Here is an 18,658-nt window from a genome sequence, read left to right on the forward strand (position 1 = left end):
CATCCACAAAGTTTTAAGTTTACAAAGTTTTAGTTCTGTTTAGAGTTCATTTGTGATCAGTTACTGGAATGTAAGAAAAGTTTATTAGGCTGACCTCAAGGTTCAAAAACAGGATAGGTGGGACTTGAGCTATCCAAAAATAAAATAAGTCCAACTTCTGATAAAATGTATTTCTCTGCCAGTTTTCTGAGATCTTTTTCCCAAAAATCAATGTTTCATTGACAGTTATTTATAAAATTTACTTCAGATGCATGGTAGTATTAGAAATCTTCAAAGTAAGATGAAAATGAAGAAAGTATGGATGTGTATCTTCTCTGTTTCTGAAAAAGGGGATAATAATGCTACATTGCTACAAATAGGTGTATTGAGGAATAATTAATTAGTAATAAAACACTCTTTAAAAAGAATAATGCTGTACAAATGCACTTCATATGTTATGAACTACTAAAGTGACATTAAGGATGAGTGGTGGTTTAGGGGGATGGTGGGGTGGAAAGGTGACATTAACCAGTACAAATCCCATATGTTGCTCTGTTCATTTAGGTTTTCACATTACCACAGCCCATCTTGTAAACTGAATCAGCAACTCCATGTCCCCTGTGTAAATCAACCTAACCTTAATCCATCCTCAGTCTGCTAACGCTCTTATCACTATGCAACACACAATGCAACTTGCAGCATTGCTGATCTCAACTGCTGATCTGCTCTGCACTAAAGAGCTGAAATGCAGTTTATAATAGAGGCAATATAAAACTATGGCAATAGGCAGTAAAACTCACACTGCAAAAGTCACATTGCCTTACCACTGATGTTTAATTAGATTACATTTCTCCTTGTACGAATGAAATGCAGTCTTATGCTGCAAAACTATTCCATAGATGTATACTTTTCTGAAGTGGTAATTCATTTCCTAGCTGTAAGATAGACAACTAGTTGCTGAGTAGTAACAACAGCATTTGGTACAGAACATAGATTAGCAGTAGTAGCTCTGCCAAAATGGTCCAGAGAAGCCGGAAGACAAAACTGCAAGGATTCCAAGCTCCTTACACACTGGATCCACAGAACAATAGTGATGAATACTGAGGGATAGCTCAGTGGTTTGAGCATTGGCCTATTAAACCCAGGGTTGTGAGCGCAATCCTTGAGGGGGCCATTTAGGGAACTGGGATAAAAATCTGCCTGGGGATTGTTTGAGCAGGGGGCTGGACTCGATGACCTCCTGAGTTCCCTTCCAACCCTGATATTCTATAACACAGGGCCCTATGCTAAAGTTATTGGGTTATTCACACCAAAGGCTGGGAAACTACATGAATTTGGGGAATAGAGGGGTGGCTGTTTGCTTCTCAGTGGCAGTGATTAGCCTTCAATATCTGTAGCTGTCAGGAAACTCACAGACCATGTATTGCTGCATTGCTTCTTGGACTCACTGGTTACATGGTTGCAAAGAGCGGCTGCCCCCAGAATCACACCTCAGAGTGTGATTCTAACTTAGTCAGTGTTATTTGACAACAGGTTGAGGGGCAGTGATGCTGCCTCAATCCCATCCCTTCTAGGTGTAAGGGAAAGCAAAATGCATACTGCAGAGCTGCCTTTTCCTCGTTCTGTACCTACCCTGAAGATAAACAGATTTGTATTTTGCTCCACTCAAATTTCTTGGAGGGTTTCAGGACTGTGAAGATGGTGGCGTCTTGTGTCTTAACAAAACTGAATCCAGGAAGAAGAGTCTCTTGTTTAGGAAGATGTGGGGAGTTTAACAGTGTGTTAAATTATAATTGTTTGGGTTAGGATTGATACCTTTATGGTAGTACACTTGTCCATAGCTCACTCAATGATCTGCATGATTTGGATTTAAATGAAACTAAAAAAAGGGTGCTCTGGCATGGACGTTAGGCTTTACAGTCAACTTCAGGGGGAAGTTCCCATTACCACTAGTAGGTACACTGGTGAGAGGCATAAGTGCTGGAACTAAGGATGCGGCCACACCCCATGGCTTCAAGTGGTTTCTATTATATACACGGTTTACAGTCTGGTTCAGTGGCTCTCAGCACCCCTAGTGAGGAGTGGGGTAAACTCATGAGTGGTGCCCATTGGCAGAATGGCATAGGGAGAGCTGCAAAGGCATTGCACTAGGAAAAACCAAAACCCTTCAGTCTGTAAAGCAGTGAATTCTCCCTCTTTCACCAGCAGTAAAATCATTTTAAAAAATGAAATAAAAAAAAAGCAATGGAAAGTGAAAGCTGCAATGCAGAGAAAGAAAAGGCTGAGCTTCCCCGCTACACAGCTCTGGGGGCTCAGCTGCTGCAGCCTGAGACACTATGTCTCATACGAGGGAAATAGAGGATTCTGCACAAGGACTCAGAACTATTAATAGCTCTTCTGCTAGCTGTGCAGCTGGAGAGCACTCATGCTGCTGCATGTGCTAGGTGCCCCAATGCAGTGAAGAGAGGGAGTGTTGGGAGGACATGAGAAAATGCAAAGGGTGAGGAAGGAAACTCAGAAAAGCTCCAGGCACAAACTCCCTCCTACCCTGTACATGGGACTCCTGCCCCATCCCCCTCCAAAAAAACCTCCAACCCAGCCTGTTCCCTGGAATCCACAGATTTAATATTTTTGAGGAAGTTTGCAGGGAGGGGGGGATTTTGAGTGTGTGGAAGGGAGCTGGTCCATGAGACATTCTCTTGTGCATTACAGGATGAAAATGCTTAAAACCCACTGTGTGTACAATTGCAGTTATGTACTTGTAAGCGGTCTAGTGGGATTCTGGAAGGAGAAGGTGGGTGAGGTGATACCTTGTATTGGACCAACTTGTGTTGGGGAGAGAGACAAGCTTTGGCGCGACACAGAGCTCTTCTTCGGGTCCCTCTGAGTCTGTGCGGTTAAGGGCTCCCCTGTACGGATCCCTTTGCAGGACTGGGTCCTAAATCCCCCTGCTTAGCCTCCCAAGCTGCTGCTGCTGGATCACTGCGGGCTCGGGACACCCGGGTGGCCCAGCGGGCGGCGGCTCTGCGCTTTGCTGCGGGCACAGTTCGCTATCGCTCCACGCAGCCGCTGGCTGCACCCCAGGCTGGGAACTGGCTGCGGGCGTTGGACCCAGCGCCCTGCCGCTGCTCCTGGCGGCGACGCTGCCCTCACCGCCCCTCTCGGCGCTCGTGCGCCCCGCGCGCGCCCAGCGGCAGCCGCCGCGCGGCCCCCCCAGCCCCCTTCCACCCCCGGCCCGGCTGCAGCAGCAGCAAACGCGGACGGGCGAGAAGGGCAACAGCTTCGTCGCCCACGCGCAGTTCTCTCGCGCATGCGCGTTATCAAAGCCTTTGCTGTAGAGCAGGGGGCGCGTGAGCAGGCTCGGCACCGCAGCGGGCACCACAGCGAGGGAGCGGCCCAGGCTCCTCCCCCTGCCCCCCTCCCGTACGCGGCGCCGCCGGCCGGCTCCCCTCCCGCCTCAGGTGACAGGAGCCCGGGGAGCCGGCTCGGTCTCGCCGCCATGGCCGGGTCGCAGCAGCCGCCGCCGCCGCTGGAGGACGAGGAGTCGCCGCTGCCTGTCGAGGACGCGGAGCTGGCGCTGGCCGGGATCAACATGCTGCTGAACAACGGCTTCCGCGAGTCCGACCAGCTCTTCCGGAAATACCGGTACCAGCCCCCGCCTCCGCCGGGCGTCCCTGCCCCTGTCCCCCCGCAGAGCCGGGCTCCGAGGGCAGGGGCTGCTGCCCCCCGCCGCCGGATACCGCTTCCCGCTGGCCCGAGCCGCCAGTCCTCAGCCCCGGCGCAGCACCTCGGCTCCCCCCACCGACACCTGCCCCGGCTCACCCCCCCCCCCGGGCGGCGCGGCGCTGCGCTCTCCGCCTCCCCCGGTGCGTGTGCGAAGCCCGCTCCCTCCTTCCCACGCAGCGTGGGCAGCCGCTCGCTGTGCGCCCCGCCTGAGCGGGAGCGGCGGACATCCATCCACATGGCGGGTGTCGGGCTACCAGGGCACTTCCTCGTGCAAACGGTTACGGCAGGAGGTGGTTTTGTGATGCCGTCAGGCTTTTCTCTCAGTTCCCTAGGGCGGGTTAACCACTCAGCGCTACATTTTCTTCCCCGAATTGCTCTGCAAGAAAAAGACTGCCTGCCTCTGACTCTTAAACAGGTCCCAGCCTTGCATGAGAAGTGAGGATTCACAGATTTCTGTTAATAAATCTGAGCTCTAGGGAAACATTTCAATATGTGATATTTGCAAACTGTTAGTCTGTATCACCTGACTTGACAGAGGCGAACCACCATTTTTTTTAAATATAAAAACCAGGGGAATTTACCTTTCCTTGATGTCAAGTATCAGAGGGGTAGCCGTGTTAGTCTGGTTCTGTAGAAGCAGCAAAGAATCCTGTGGCATTAGTCTATAAGGTGCCACAGGATTCTTTGCTGCTTTCCTTGATGGGCACTTGTAAATCTCACGATCACTGATGAGTAGCTACGCATGTGCACAGAAGAATAAACAATAAGATTTGCTTAATACACTTGTCTTCCAATGAAAACATCCTGAAGATGTTTAGTGTTTAAGCTTATATGTGAGTGAGTGAGTTGGACTGAGACACTAGATAGTGACAGGAGGTAACTTGAATGCTACTGTGATGAAGCCATAAAATAACTAGACAATCTGTACCATGTGTTGTATCTAGATAAAGAAAGAAGTTGCTTTCTAGAAATTACTTGAATATAGTTGTAACAGTAGATATTAGTCTATGACTACAGTAATTTTAAGATAGTTAAGTTTCCTGCATAGTTGAGAAGAATTAACTCTTTTCATAATGGCTGGAGCTCTGGCATTATAGTTGTTTTCTAAATTTATGTGCCCCACAGTGCTATTGTCTGTACAGCAGAATATTCATTTAAGACCTAAATTGAGTTAAAAACAAGTCTGTGTTGGTGGTATTGCAAGTACTTCATAGGCTTCCTTATTTTTTTTTATTTATAAAAATTAAATTTGATACAAATACAACTATTTTTGGTGGAGAGGGAAGTGATGACTTAAGAACTAAAAAAAACTATTTTATTTTATGTATTAATAATTGCATGTTCAGCAGATTGTTCATCTTGTTATAGGGAACCTTTGTTTCTGAAATCTTTCATAAAATCTGTTGATTTAGTTTTCTCGTTATTCTAAATTGATTATTACAATGTAAGTATCAAAGGGAAAATCAAGTTACACAGACTATTTTAGTAAACTTTGATCCAGGCAAATATAGTTTATCAGTCTTGTTCATATTATGAACTCATATTCAGTGACTGAAATATCCCTCCTCAGATGTCTCAATCAGTTTCCCTTTGGGCTTAAAATGAGGTGCCTCGTGATTCCATGCCATAGTTAATTTTGACACTTGAGGACTAATTGTGAGCAGCTGGTCAAATCTAATTTATCTGAAAATGGATTATAAGTGGTGTTATGATTCATAGGTTAAGAATCACTGGCCTAGTTGCAACTTTAACTGCAGAAGTCCAGATCTTTTGAAATACTTTGTTCCTAAATAATTTAAGTGATCAGAACTTCATGTAGAAATGAAAATGGGAGAAAATGTCCAAGGCTGACTTTTCAACCATAAACTGTAGATTTCCAGCCTAGAAATAAGATAGATATTATTTGTATTTACCTTTTCAGGCTGTTTTCCTGCCAGTTTTCCTTTTTTGTATGTTTTTAGTCAGATATGTTCTTGCTAACCAGAACCGAAGAAACATCATTAACTTCCAAGTAGCTATCAGTCATTTAGCAATATATTTTTATCCCTTTTGTGCTTGAAAGTAAAGTCTTAGAAATAGCTCCTAATTGGGAGTGTTCTTCCAAAGAACAGCTTCTTGCTGCATTGAGAGACCTGCAGTTTGTCACATTTAGAGACAGATGTTAATCTTATTACATTAGTGACACTCAGAAAGCTGTTTGGAAGAATGTGCATTTAGCATATTAATTTATGCATGTTTCTTCAAATATATATTTTACCTATGGTAGAAATTGTTTTATAGCCCTCCTCATCCAGCTAGTTTAAGCTTTTGAAACAGATCTATGTCATTTTCAAATGGCTTCTGAAAATGGATTGATTTCAGAAAGACTGAAGCAGAAATCAGTAAAAAGAACAGGAGTACTTCTGGCACCTTAGAGACTAACACATTTATTTGAGCATAAGCTTTCATGGGCTACAGCCCACTTCATCGGATGCATGCAGTGGAAAATACAGTAGGAAGATATATAGATATACACAGAGAACATGAAACAATGGGTGTTACCATACACACTCTAAAGAGAGTGATCAGTTAAGGTGAGCTATTACCAGCAGGAGAGAAAAAAAACTTTTTTAGTGGTAATCAAAATGGTCCATTTGCAGCAGTTGACAAGAAGTTGTGAGGAACAGTGTGTGTGGGTGTGTGGTGGTGGTGGGGGGGGGGGGGATAAACAGGGGGAAATAGTTTTACTTTGTGTAATGACCCATCCACTCCCAGTCTTTATTTAAGCCTAATTTAATGGTGTCCATTTTGCAAATTAATTCCAATTCAGCAGTCTCTCGTTGGAGTCTGGTTTTGAATTTTTTGTTGTTGTATTATTGCGACTTCTAGGTCTGTAATCGAGTGACCAGGGAGATTGAAGTGTTCTCCGTCTGGTTTTTGAATGTTATGATTCTTGACATCTGATTTGTGTCCATTTATTCTTTTACGTAGAGACTGTCCGATTTGGCCAATGTACATGGCAGAGGGACATTGCTGGCACATGATGGCATATATCACATTGGTAGATGTGCAGGTGATGGAGCCTCTGATAGTGTGGCTGATGTGATTAGGTGCTATGATGGTGTCCCCTGAATAGATATGTGGACAGAATTGGCAACGGGCTTTGTTGCAAGGATAGGTTCCTGGGTTAGTGTTTTTGTTGTGTGGTCTGTGGTTACAAAGGTAATAATTGGAGATATACCAATCTCCTAGAACTGGAAGGGACCTCGAAAGGTCATTGAGTCCAACCCCCTGCCTTCACTAGCAGGACCAATTTTTTGCCCCAGATCCCTAAGTGGCCTCCTCAAGGATTGAACTCTCAACCCTGGGTTTAACAGGCCAATGCTCAAACCACTGAGCTATCCCTCCCCGAAATGCTGGTGAGAATTTGCTTCAGGTTAGGGGGCTGTCTGTAAGCATGGACTGGCCTGTCTCCCAAGACCTGTGAGAGTGATGGATCGTCCTTCAGGATAGGTTGTAGATCCTTGATGCGCTGGAGAGGTTTTAGTTGGGGCTGAAGGTGACGGCTAGTGACGTTCTGTTACTTTCTTTGTTGGGCCTGTCCTATAGTAGATAACTTCTGGGTACTCTTCTGGCTCTGTCAATCTGTTTCTTCACTTCATCAGGTGAGCATTGTAGTTGTAAGAACGCTTGATAGAGATCTTGTAGGTGTTTGTCTCTCTCTGAGGGGTTGGAGCAAATGTGATTTTATCATAGAGCTTGGTTGTAGACAATGGATCCTGTGGTGTGGTCTGGATGAAAGCTGGAGGCATGTAAGTATAGCTGTCAGTAGATTTCCAGTATAGGGTGGTGTTTATGTGACCATTGCTTATTAGCACTGTAGTCTCCAGGAAGTGGATCTCTTGTGTGGACTGGTCCAGGCTGAGGTTGATGGTGGGGTGGAAATTGTTGAAATCATAGTGGAATTCCTCAAGGGCTTCTTTTTCATGGGTCCAGATAATGAAGATGTCATCAATGTAGCGCAAGTAGAGCAGGGGCATTAGAACAACGCTTCCTCACCTCTCGTCCCCTAAGTCAGCCATAAAAATGTTGGCATACTGTGGGGCCATGCAGGTACCCATAGCAGTGCCGCTGATTTGAAGGTATATGTTGTCCCCAAATGTGAAATAGTTATGGGTGAGGACAAAGTCACAAAGTTCTGCCACCAGGTTTGCTGTGACATTATCGGGGATACTGTTCCTGATGGCTTGTAGTCCATCTTTGTGTGGAATGTTGGTGTAGAGGGCTTCTACATCCATAGTGGCTAGGATGATGTTTTTAGGCAGATCACCAATGGATTGTAGTTTCCTCAGGAAGTCAGTGGTGTCTCGAAGATAGCTAGGAGTGCTGGTAGCGTAGGGCTTGAGGAGGGAGTCTACATAGCCAGACAATCCTGCTGTCAGGCTGCCAATGTCTGAGATGATGGGGCGTCCAGGATTTCCAGGTTTATGGATTTTGGGTAGCAGATAGAATACCCTGGCATGCGGTTTTAGGGGTGTGTCTGTCTGTGCGGATTTGCTCTTGTGCTTTTTCAGAAAGTTTCTTGAGCAGTTGGTGCAGTTTCTTTTGGTAACTCTCAGTGGGATCAGAGGGTAATGGCTTGTAGAATGTGGTGCTGGAGAGCTGCCTAGCAGCCTCTTGTTCATATTCCGACCTATTCATGATGATAGCACCTCCTTTGTCAGCCTTTTTGATTATGATGTCAGAGTTGTTTAAGATCCCATGAAGCATATTAATTCAGGTCTGTAATCATAAATTCATAATCAATTTATGGGAACATAATGACAGTCTGGATGTGCCACTGAGTACTGATCATCCCAAATCAGTCTGAAGTTTTCTTGCTCCCTTCCCTCCTACCTACAGCACATGTGGCCCTCTTCCCCCCCCCTTCCCTGCATCTCCCCCTGCCCCACAAAAACGCATGAGCTTTTAATACCACACATTTGAAAACTGACCATAATTCAGTTCTTAAGGAAGGAAAATTGGATTGGGAATGAAATCCTAACTGGACCTCCCTGCATATTACCCAGTAATACAGTGTTGGCTCTCAGTGGATATTCACTTTAACTCAGTGGCTCTCAACCTTTCCCGACTACTGTACCCCTGTCAGGAGTCTGATTTGTCTTGCGTACTCCCCAAAGTTTCACCTCACTTAAAAACTGTTTGCTTATAAAATCAGACATAAAAATACAAATGTGTCACAGCACATCATTACTGAAAAATTGCTTACTTTCTCATTTTTAACCATATAATTATAAAATAAGTTAGTTGAAATACAAATATTGTACTTACATTTAAGTGTATAGTATATACAGCAGTATAAAGTAGTAATTGTCTATATAAAATTTTAGTTTGTACTGACTTTGTGAGTGCTTTTTAAGTAGCCTATTGTAAAATTAGGCAAGTATCTAGATGAGTTGATGTACCCTCTGGAAGACCTGAATACCCCCAAGGGCTAGCTCTGGTAGAGAACCACTGAACTGACTCATAAGAGAGCTAATTTTTCCTCAGTGCTATGAACAGAAATTTAAGCAAGAAAGTAATAACTTTTTTTTGTCTCTGTGTAAGCAGCCTATATAAATATATATCTACTTGTAGACCAAACAAACTAGGCAGTTGAACTAATCTATCACATGTCAAGTCATGCAAATAATTGCAACTGGAATGACTGCTTTTGTAAACTAATTGACATCTTGTTGGGACAAAACTTATGACTTGCCATATGTTAAAGCACACCTGACAGAGTATGATCATCGAGGCTTGAAAAATGAGTTTGATGTTAGTGAACAGGCAGCTTTCCTGGATGAATATTATCAACTTCTGTAGAGACTTTTTTTAAATAAAAGCTTAAATTCTAGCCATAATGGTTGTCATGACAACCTTCTAAACAACCATGAACCAAATATAAACTGATTAAATGTTGTCTTAACTCTGCAGACAGACAGCTCCAGTGCCTCTCTGGGGTACTTGTACAGTAGGAATCTCAGAGTTACAAATACCAAAATTACAAACTGACCAGTCAACCACACACCTCATTTGGAACCGGAAGTATGTAATCAGGCAGCAGCAGCAGAGATTAAATAAATAAAACACATTACAGTACTATGTTAAACGTAAACTACTGAAAAAAGGGAAAGCAGCATTTTTTTCCTGCATAATACAGCTTTAAAACCTTACTTAGTCAATGTTCAGTTGTAAACTTTTGAAAGAACAACCATAATGTTTTTTTTTCCAGAGTTACGAACAACCTCCATTCCTGAGGTGTTTGTAACTCAGAGGTTCTACTGTATCTTTGTCAGGTTGTCAGAGAATAAAAACTCACTGGAGTTTTGTCAGATTTCACTGATGCTGTTCAGAGTGTTTTGAGCAACACTGAAAATAATACAAACAGGTTAATTTTATTCTTGTGCTTGTGAAAGCAACAATGGAAATAGACCTGGAAATCGAGTTGTTGAAAAAGGGTCCCAGAATCAAAGGCGGTGGGAGGAGAGTGTCTGTAAGCCTATCTGCTGCCGCAAGATTGGTACTCTGAGAATGATCTTTTCCCCTTCTGCTAGCCACAGCAGAGAGAGTAAGGGTCTGCAACTCTGACTCCTCCTAGCTGGACACTGACACGAAAGATGAAGCCTCCATGTGGGTCCAGTGACAGCCTCTTGTTAAGAATCCAGAAACCTTTCCAAGACATTTGGCTTCTCACCTGGGTGTTGCCCTTCTTAATTGTTTTGCTATAAGGGCTTGGCTACACTTACAAGTTGCAGCGCTGGGAGTTACAGCGCTGGTCATGCAGCTGTGTAGGGCCAGCGCTGCAGTGTGGCCACACTTGCAGCACTTTCCAGCGCTGTATTGAGAGGTGCATTGTGGGCAGCTATCCCACAGAGCACCTCGTCCCATTTTGGCGCTGAGTATTGTGGGAAGGGGAAGGAAGTGTGCGGGTCATTCCGCTTCCTGTGTGCCAACGCCCCGTGGTGCATCGCTTCACATCCCAGCATTCACTCTTTCCGGCAACGTTTGGCGCCATTGTGAGTGTCTTTCTGTTTTACTCTCTGTGTGAATCGCGATTTCTGTGGCAAATGGAGCCCGAGCTGCTGAGGACTGTGCTGATGAGTGTCGCCAGCACAACACGTTTGGCAGTCGAGCTATTCCTTCAGCTCCAAAGTGACAGTGAGGAGTCTGACGATGATATCGATATCGATTCTCCTGCCGCGTGTGACACTAAAGTGCTTGTGGCATTCACGGAAATGCTCAGCACCGTTGAACGCCGCTTTTGGGCTCGGGAAACAAGCACTGAGTGGTGGGATCACATCGTCATGGAAGTCTGGGATGACGAGCAGTGGCTGCAGAACTTTCGTATGAGAAAAGCCACTTTCATGGGACTGTGTGCTGAGCTCGCCCCCACTCTGCGGCGCAAGGACACAAGATTGAGAGCTGCCCTGATGGTGGAAAAGCGGGTGGCTATTGCAATCTGGAAGCTGGCAACTCCAGACAGCTACCGGTCGGTCGGGAACCAGTTTGGAGTGGGAAAGTCGACCGTTGGAATCGTTTTGATGCAAGTTTGCAAGGCAATTAATCGCATCCTGCTAAGAAAGACCGTGACTCTGGGGAGCGTGCAGGACATTGTGGATGGCTTTGCACAAGTGGGTTTCCCTAACTGTGGAGGCGATAGATGGACGCATATTCCTATTCTGCCCCACCTGGCATCAGAGTACGTTAATCGTAAGGGGTATTTCTCTATGGTTCTCCAGGCGCTTGTGGATCACTTTCATTGACATTTACACAGGCTGGCCTGGAAAGGTGCATGATGCACGCATCTTCGGAACAGTGGCCTGTTCAGGAAGATGCAGGCAGGGACTTTTTCCCAGACAGGAAGATCACAGTAGGGACGTCGAAATGCCCATTGTGATCCTTGGAGACCACCCGTTACTGCCTTGGCTCATGAAACCCTATACAGGGAAGCTTGACAGGAGCAAGGACCGGTTCAACTACAGGCTGAGCCGGTGCCGAATGACTGTGGAGTGTGCTTTTGGCCGTTTAAAGGCACGCTGGCATTCCTTGTATGGGAAGCTAGACTTGGGGGAAAGCAGCATCCTCGTGGTTATATCCGCTTGCTGTACCCTCCATAATATTTGTGAAGGGAAGGGTGAAACATTCAGTCAGGCATGGACCACCGAGGTTCAAGTCCTGGAGGCTGAATATGCACAGCCAGAGAGCAGGGCTAATAGAGAGGCCCAGCACAGGGCTTCAAGGATTAGGGATGCCTTGAGGGAAGAATTTGAGGCTGAAAGCCAACAGTAATGTTTGCTGCCTTGCATGGGAGTGAATTGCACTGTTTACACTGTTATTCTATTATCCCTAAAATGATTTGCAGTGCCTCTTTCTTTACTGGGCTAAGGTATCTTTCACTATCTGCTATAATAAAGACTGTTTTCAAAGCCAAGAATTGTTTTATTGAAAAGAAAAAAACTTCCTTGACAGACAGACAGACACACAACATTTCATGAACACAAGAGGGCAGGGGTGTGGGTTGGTGAACTGTACAGTCACAAGTTTGCATATGTCCTGTCTGGAGTGCTGTTTAATGAATCCTGCAATTCAGGGTGCATATACTGCATGGTGATGGGGGTTGAGTGAATGGGGTAAGGGTGGTGGTAGGTATCAGGGCTGGTTGGTGACAGGTGTTGGAGGCAGCTGGTGGTGGTAAGAACCTGGATGCTGGGGAAAGGTGGTTTGAGCTGACATTGGGGCACAAGGCAAAAGCTTTGGGACAGGGGGCTGTGGGGCAGCACGGGACTGCTCTGCCTGCATGGCTACGATAGCCTGGAGAGAGTCCGCTGGCGACAGGATCTCTAGCAGCTGGTTTGTGCTTTTCCTCTTTGCCATAGCGTTTCTACGCCAATGTCTCTGGCGGATCATGCTTTCCTTCTCTCTCCACTCCTTCAATTCCTTACTCTCTCTAGCAGAGTGATGAAGAACAGTTTTCAGCATGTCCTCTTTGCTCTTTCGGGGATTTTTTCTCAAATTTTGAAGCCTTTGTGCTGTGGAACATCTGCTCAGTCCAGTAGTCAAGGTCACTGTAGAAACCCAGAAATGACAACATTTAACAGGGGCAGCATTGTATCCACTATCTCCAGACATGAATTGTTACACTGAGGGAGTTCTCACTTTAGCATTCTTTTACCACACGCATAACACGACAGAAGCCACGAAATGGTGAGTGAGGGGTGCTTATAGAGGGAGAAATGGGGCTTGATTGATAGAGGGGTAATCTTCGGGTTGCTTCGGGTAATCTGGAGTGATAGAGGGGTTGAGTGAAGATGCAGCTGCAGGGGTGATCTTCACTATCTCCCTATCTCTTCACTAAAGAGTCTCCCAACATTTTTCACAGGAGTTAATCCTGGAAGATGTCTCCCTGCTACGAGTCACTAGGGAACAGCGGGAGGCTCTTTTAGAGCAATGTGGATTCCGCCCGGGACCCTATGCGGCTTGCCTGTGTTCAGAAATGGTCCCCCCACCACTTGCAGCACAGTGGCGCGACGCCAGCGTTACTGGGACAAGGAACACAGTGGCTCTGCCTATAAACCTGCGCAGGCATATTGCCCACGCTCTGGATGAAACTTTTGCTGAGATAACTGAAGCAGATTACCGCGACGTGATAGACCACATCAACGGGCTATTCGACATCTACTAAAGTCTGGCATGCATGCAGCCATAACCCCCTTCCTCCAGAAACATTTCCACCCAGAAAATAAAAGCCGCTAACCCGCTCCTCTGCTTGTCCTTCTGCAACTGCTGGCTGCTGCGATTGGGTACTTTCCTCCTGGCTTGAGAAGAGCTCCTGGCTGCATGCCTCCAGGGACTCTGGGGTGTCTTCCCCATCCCAGGAGCTTCACTCGCGTTTCCTCCCCGCCGCCTCCTCCGCCTCCTCCTCTCCCCAGCCTGCTCAGAAGTGTCCATCGTTGTCCTGGGATTGGCAGTGGGGTCACCCTCGCGCCCATCTCCCTGTAAAACGGCAGGTCGGGGCAGCTCCGGATCGGCGATTGCCCTCGCGGGCTTTGTAATAGGCACTCCGCAGCTCTTTAACTTTCACCCTGCATTGTAGTGCCCCGATCATGGCCCCTATCCAGCATGGACCTTGAGACCTGCTCAAAGATATCGTAATTCCTATGGCTGGAGCGCAGCTGTGCCTGCACAGATTCCTCCCCCCAAACACTGATGAGGTCCATCAGCTCGCCATTGCTCCATGCTGGGGCTCGTTTGCCGCGTGGAGGCATGGTCACCTGGAAAGATTAACTGATTGCACTCCACACACACCTGGCTGCAGCAAACAGGAAGGAGATTTTTAAAATTCCCGGGGCATTTAAAGGGCAGGTCACCTGAGGCAAGAGCAGTAGAGTGCAAACTGATGTGCAGAGTGGCTGAACAGGAATTCTGGGATAACTCCTTATTCCCTGGAGGACAATTAAAGCGCTGGTGAGTGTCCACACCTGCTGAGCAGCGCTGGATCACCAGCGCTGCACTCCTTATACCCCTGCCGGGATGGGTTTTCAGCCAGCGCTGCAACCAGGGAGTTGCAGCGCTGGTTGTGCCCTGCAAGTGTGGACGGGATGTTGTTGCAGCGCTGGAAAGCCTCCACCAGCGCTGCAACTTGTAAGTGTAGCCAAGCCCTAAGTTGTGATAAAATTTTCAAGCTGTAGGTGCATGCATGGCGTGGGGAAAGATAAATGTAAGAAATAAGAAAAGTGTGGTAGAGAAACTTTCTGGGGAGAAGAGGTTCTCTGCACCTTGAAGCCGTTAAACCATGATTTGAGGACTTCAGTGGCTCAGATACAGGAGTGGGTGGGTGAGATTCTGTCGTCTGCATTGTGCAGGAGGTCAGACTAGATGATCATAATGGTCCCTTCTGACCTTAAAGTCTATGATTCTATCTCACCGCACTGGCTAACAAGAAGTTAGAAATGCAGCCACCTTAGGTATTCCAGTCCTGGATTCAACACCCATACAATAGACTTAATGATGAGTGGTTATTTAAAATCAGTTTAATCAAACAAAAGGTTTTTCTGATCCCAAAGGACCAACCACATACGCAGGTCAATATATGACTCAGATCTTATCCAATAATCACACTGTTGCCTATCCTTGAGTATCTAATATCTAAAGGCTTATTCATAAAAAGAAAGAAAGGTGAGAGTTAAAATTGGTTAAAGGAATCAAATACATACAACAATTGCAAAGTTCTTGGATCAGGCTTGTAGCAGTGAAGAAATAAACTGCTGGCTTGTTAAGTCTTTGGTTGTTTCCAAATCATTGGAAGGGCCTCAGTCCCTTGGTTAGAATGCTCCTATTAGTATAAGTCTAGAGGTTTGAGCAGGAAAGAGGCAAAATGGAGATGTTTCCAGGGTCTTATAGCTTCTGCCAAGTGAAGGGAAACCCATTGTGGAAAACTACAAAGAACAAGATTGTGTTCGGAGTCACATAGGCAAGTCACATGTCTATGCATGCTTCGCTTAGTCATAATAGAGGCCATCCCCCATACTCGGTTAGAACATTCACAGGAAAGTCCATGTAGATAAGCATCTTCCATTGTGAGTTAAGTGGTCTTTGATGGGCCATTCAGCTTGAATAGTCCCTTCAGATGTGTGGGCTAAATACCTTGTAGATGTTACCACATGAGCAAACATTTGAAATACAGGTACATAGTTAATATCCATAACTTCAGATGCAAAAATGATACATGCATACAAATAGCATAATCATATTCAGCAAATCATAACCTCACCATAGACACCTTACTTGACATACTTTGTACAAGATTTGTTGCAATTATATAACAATGGTAGCAACAATGATCTACATGGTCATGTTTTATCAGATAACGTCACACACAGTACTGTACTGTATTTGCTTTTTTGGGGGGATGGGGCTGGGGGGGGGGTCTCTGCTGCTGCCTGATTGCATACTTCCAATTCCAAATAAGGTGTGTGGTTGACTGGTCAGTTCGTAACTCTGGTGTTTGTAACTCTGAGGTTCTATTGTAATTCTATTTCATTACATTTTTTTTTAAAGTAAAATTGCTGATGTTGCAATGAAGTATAGTACATACATCTCATTCCTTTAAATTGCAAAGGCACTGCTTTTGTGGGAGGATGTGGCAACACTGTACTCTTGCTATTTGGCTTATTCCTTGAGCTAGTAGTCTCTGGATTAATTATTCAGACCATCGTAGTTAGAAATGGAAAAGACCTATTGTAGTGAGTTCATGACTGCCTTGAACAGAGCATGGACCATTCTAATCTTTCTTTTCAAATATTTTTGTAAGTCACATGTTCTGAGGCATCTAAATATAGTAGTCTAAAAACTAGTAAAAAAGAAGAAAGAAAGCCTAGTAATAATGACGTCATTTAGTAATTCTGGGAAAGGGTAACAGAAGGACAGTCCACGAAAACAAGCATCAAACTCTTCATTACAGAAGAGAACAGAAGTTGAATTTGAAAGAGCACATAAAGCATCGATTAAGTGTTTGTTGAAATGGTATTTAAATGAAATCAAAAAAAGAGAAGTGAGTTCTAAAGAGCTCAGGCTAAAAGGTAAAGAGCAAGATATTTAGAAATGGCAATAGAAAAACAGGAAGGACGAATTTAAAAAAAAATCTCAATTATATTCACTGTTATTGTAAGTGACAGTATAGAGGACTGCAAGACTAGGGAATGAAGTGAAGAGGGGAAGGCATATTAATAGTGAAGCAAAACAAATATGAGACTTGCTGCATACTTTTTGGGGCAGTCTGAAGAGAGACTTTTGGAACACCATCATAGGTAGAACTGCAGAAAATGAGGTAAAAGCTTTCACACACAAACACCAGAATTTTCACTGGGTGAGTAATAGAAAAACTGCAGCTAGATTTTAAGATTTCTGTAAGATTTAACATGAAGAAACTTATTGTTTCAAGATAACGTAAAGCTTCAAAGCAGTGACAGCTGAATGATGGGAGTTTTGTCCATTAGAAGACTGCAGTGGCAATGAAGAAAGGAGTTAGAAAAAAAGAGCTTCTCTCAGATTTAAGGTAAGAGTCAGTACAATGATCAGTTGTTAAACAAATAAGTTAAATGTCTGTTATTTTTTTAAAGATATTTTTAGCTTGAGTGGAAATTAATTCTTCCTGTTTTTTCTCTTTTTCTGCATAGGTGGCTTTTACTAAAAGAAGAATGATGTCTGTGTCTTTCATCCAGTGTTGATGTGTGGGAGGATGATTTTTTTTCTGCAATATACACAATACATTGCTAAGTTAATTGAGAGACGTACCTTTTCAATGCTATTTATTGCAACTGGTCAATATATGTATGTTACAGAAACTATGTTCTAGTGGTATCTGAAGACCAGCACTGGAAATAGTAGTGCTAACTACTGTGACTATACAATAAATTACCTTGGTATCTACTGGTCATGAAAAATAGCAATTGTGTATATGTAAGATATAGTCTATAACTAGTACTAAAACAAACTTAAAAGTTAATTAGGCAAGTGTAAATTAAACACACATCCTACATTTCCTGCTTGCAATTAATGTTTAATGCAATTTAACTGGTGATACTGTTAATCCTGTAATATTAGCAGGGCCATCCTTAGGATTTATGGTGCCCTAGGTGGGATTATTAAACTGGTGCCCCTGTGCCTGTCTTGCTCTTAGCAAAACAAACATAAGCTTACAATACTGGAAAACTTGCCACATGCATGTTATTAAAAGGAGTTTAACTTAATGAAGCACACTGTAATGCTGATGGACTAGCACTACAGAAGTAGCACTATAGGAAAAAATTCTGATTTGACAGAATGATGCAAATAATATTTTTTTTTAATTTGTCAACATTTTATTGGAAATTTCTATGAAGAGGTATTGAAACAAGGATTTGTTTTTAATTAAAAGCAATCTTTCTGGCTTTTTTGGCTGCAAAATCAGTAATGTCATCATATGACAAAGTGATGTCTTGTTCGATTGCAAGAATAGCAAGACCAGTCAAGTGTTCCTGACTCCTTGTAGAGTGGAGATAGTTTTTAATGAACTTGAGTTTTGAAAAACTCTGTTCTCGTGATGCTACTGTTACAGGAATTGTCAGTAGAACATGAGTGGCAATGTACACATTAGGATATATGTTAACAAGTTTGCTGGTATGAGTAAACTTTACAATGTCCATCATCCATTTTGCATGTGGCAACACTGATGACAGTGTACTCAATTCTTCGTACAGTTCAAGTCTATTTAAATCAAAACGATCGCCATGCTTCAGGAAGCTCTCTAGGTCAGGGGCCCCAACACGGTGCCCGAGGGTGCCATGGCGCTCGCAGGGGCCTCTCAGTGTACCCGCGTACTGGCCGGCAGATAAGCATCCGCCGAAATGGCACTGAAATTCGGCGGCATTTTGGCAGCAATGCCTCTGGATGACGCCGCTTGCCGCCAACAAGCATCATTATCCAGAGGCGTCGCCGCTGAAATGCTGCCGTAATTTGGCGGCGTTTTGGCGGATACTCATCCACTGCCACGGTCCTTCATCTGGCGGTTAAAGGTTGGGGACCACTGCTCTATGTTCTTGCACTTTGTCATTAGTTGCTCTTGTTTTCCTATTTCGTTGAATTTAGTCATGCTCAGCCCACCTACCAGCTGAGTGAATGGAATCCCAGGCCGACAGCGGGTTGAGTGGCTCAGCCAGGGTATCAGCCCGCTGCCAGCCTGGGGTTCCTTGAGCCGCTCAGCCCACCGCTGCATGCCATCAAAAATCAGCTCGCGTGCCACCTTTGGCACGTGTGCCGTAGGTTGCCGACCCCTGCTCTATACATTAGTAAGGAGAGGAGCATATTACAGTTGTTGGAGGGCTCTATTTAGCAGTAACAGGGCTATAGGAAAGTCAGTCAACGTTTTTTGTTTCGCTGATGAAAACGGGCCCAC

General features: G+C 44.7%; 1 protein-coding gene and 1 long non-coding RNA gene across 2 annotated transcripts in view; both read left to right on the top strand.

The window, feature by feature from the left end:
• Window positions 1-3,254: 3,254 nt before the first annotated feature.
• The window catches only part of TTC39C (tetratricopeptide repeat domain 39C), a 73,963-nt gene continuing 58,559 nt past the window's right edge, over window positions 3,255-18,658 (top strand). Inside the window, exon 1 of the mRNA XM_039526872.1 lies at window positions 3,255-3,624. Coding sequence (XP_039382806.1) covers window positions 3,290-3,624 — 335 coding nt within the window. The 5' untranslated portion in view covers window positions 3,255-3,289. The remainder of the gene's footprint in view (window positions 3,625-18,658) is intronic.
• Window positions 8,408-17,298, top strand: LOC120399017. Its single transcript, XR_005594887.1, has 3 exons — window positions 8,408-8,464; window positions 16,667-16,780; window positions 16,902-17,298. It is a non-coding gene; the product is annotated as an uncharacterized LOC120399017 (long non-coding RNA).

The sequence above is a fragment of the Mauremys reevesii genome, linkage group 2 (genome assembly GCF_016161935.1).
Source record: "Mauremys reevesii isolate NIE-2019 linkage group 2, ASM1616193v1, whole genome shotgun sequence".
NCBI classification, from domain to species: domain Eukaryota; kingdom Metazoa; phylum Chordata; order Testudines; family Geoemydidae; genus Mauremys; species Mauremys reevesii.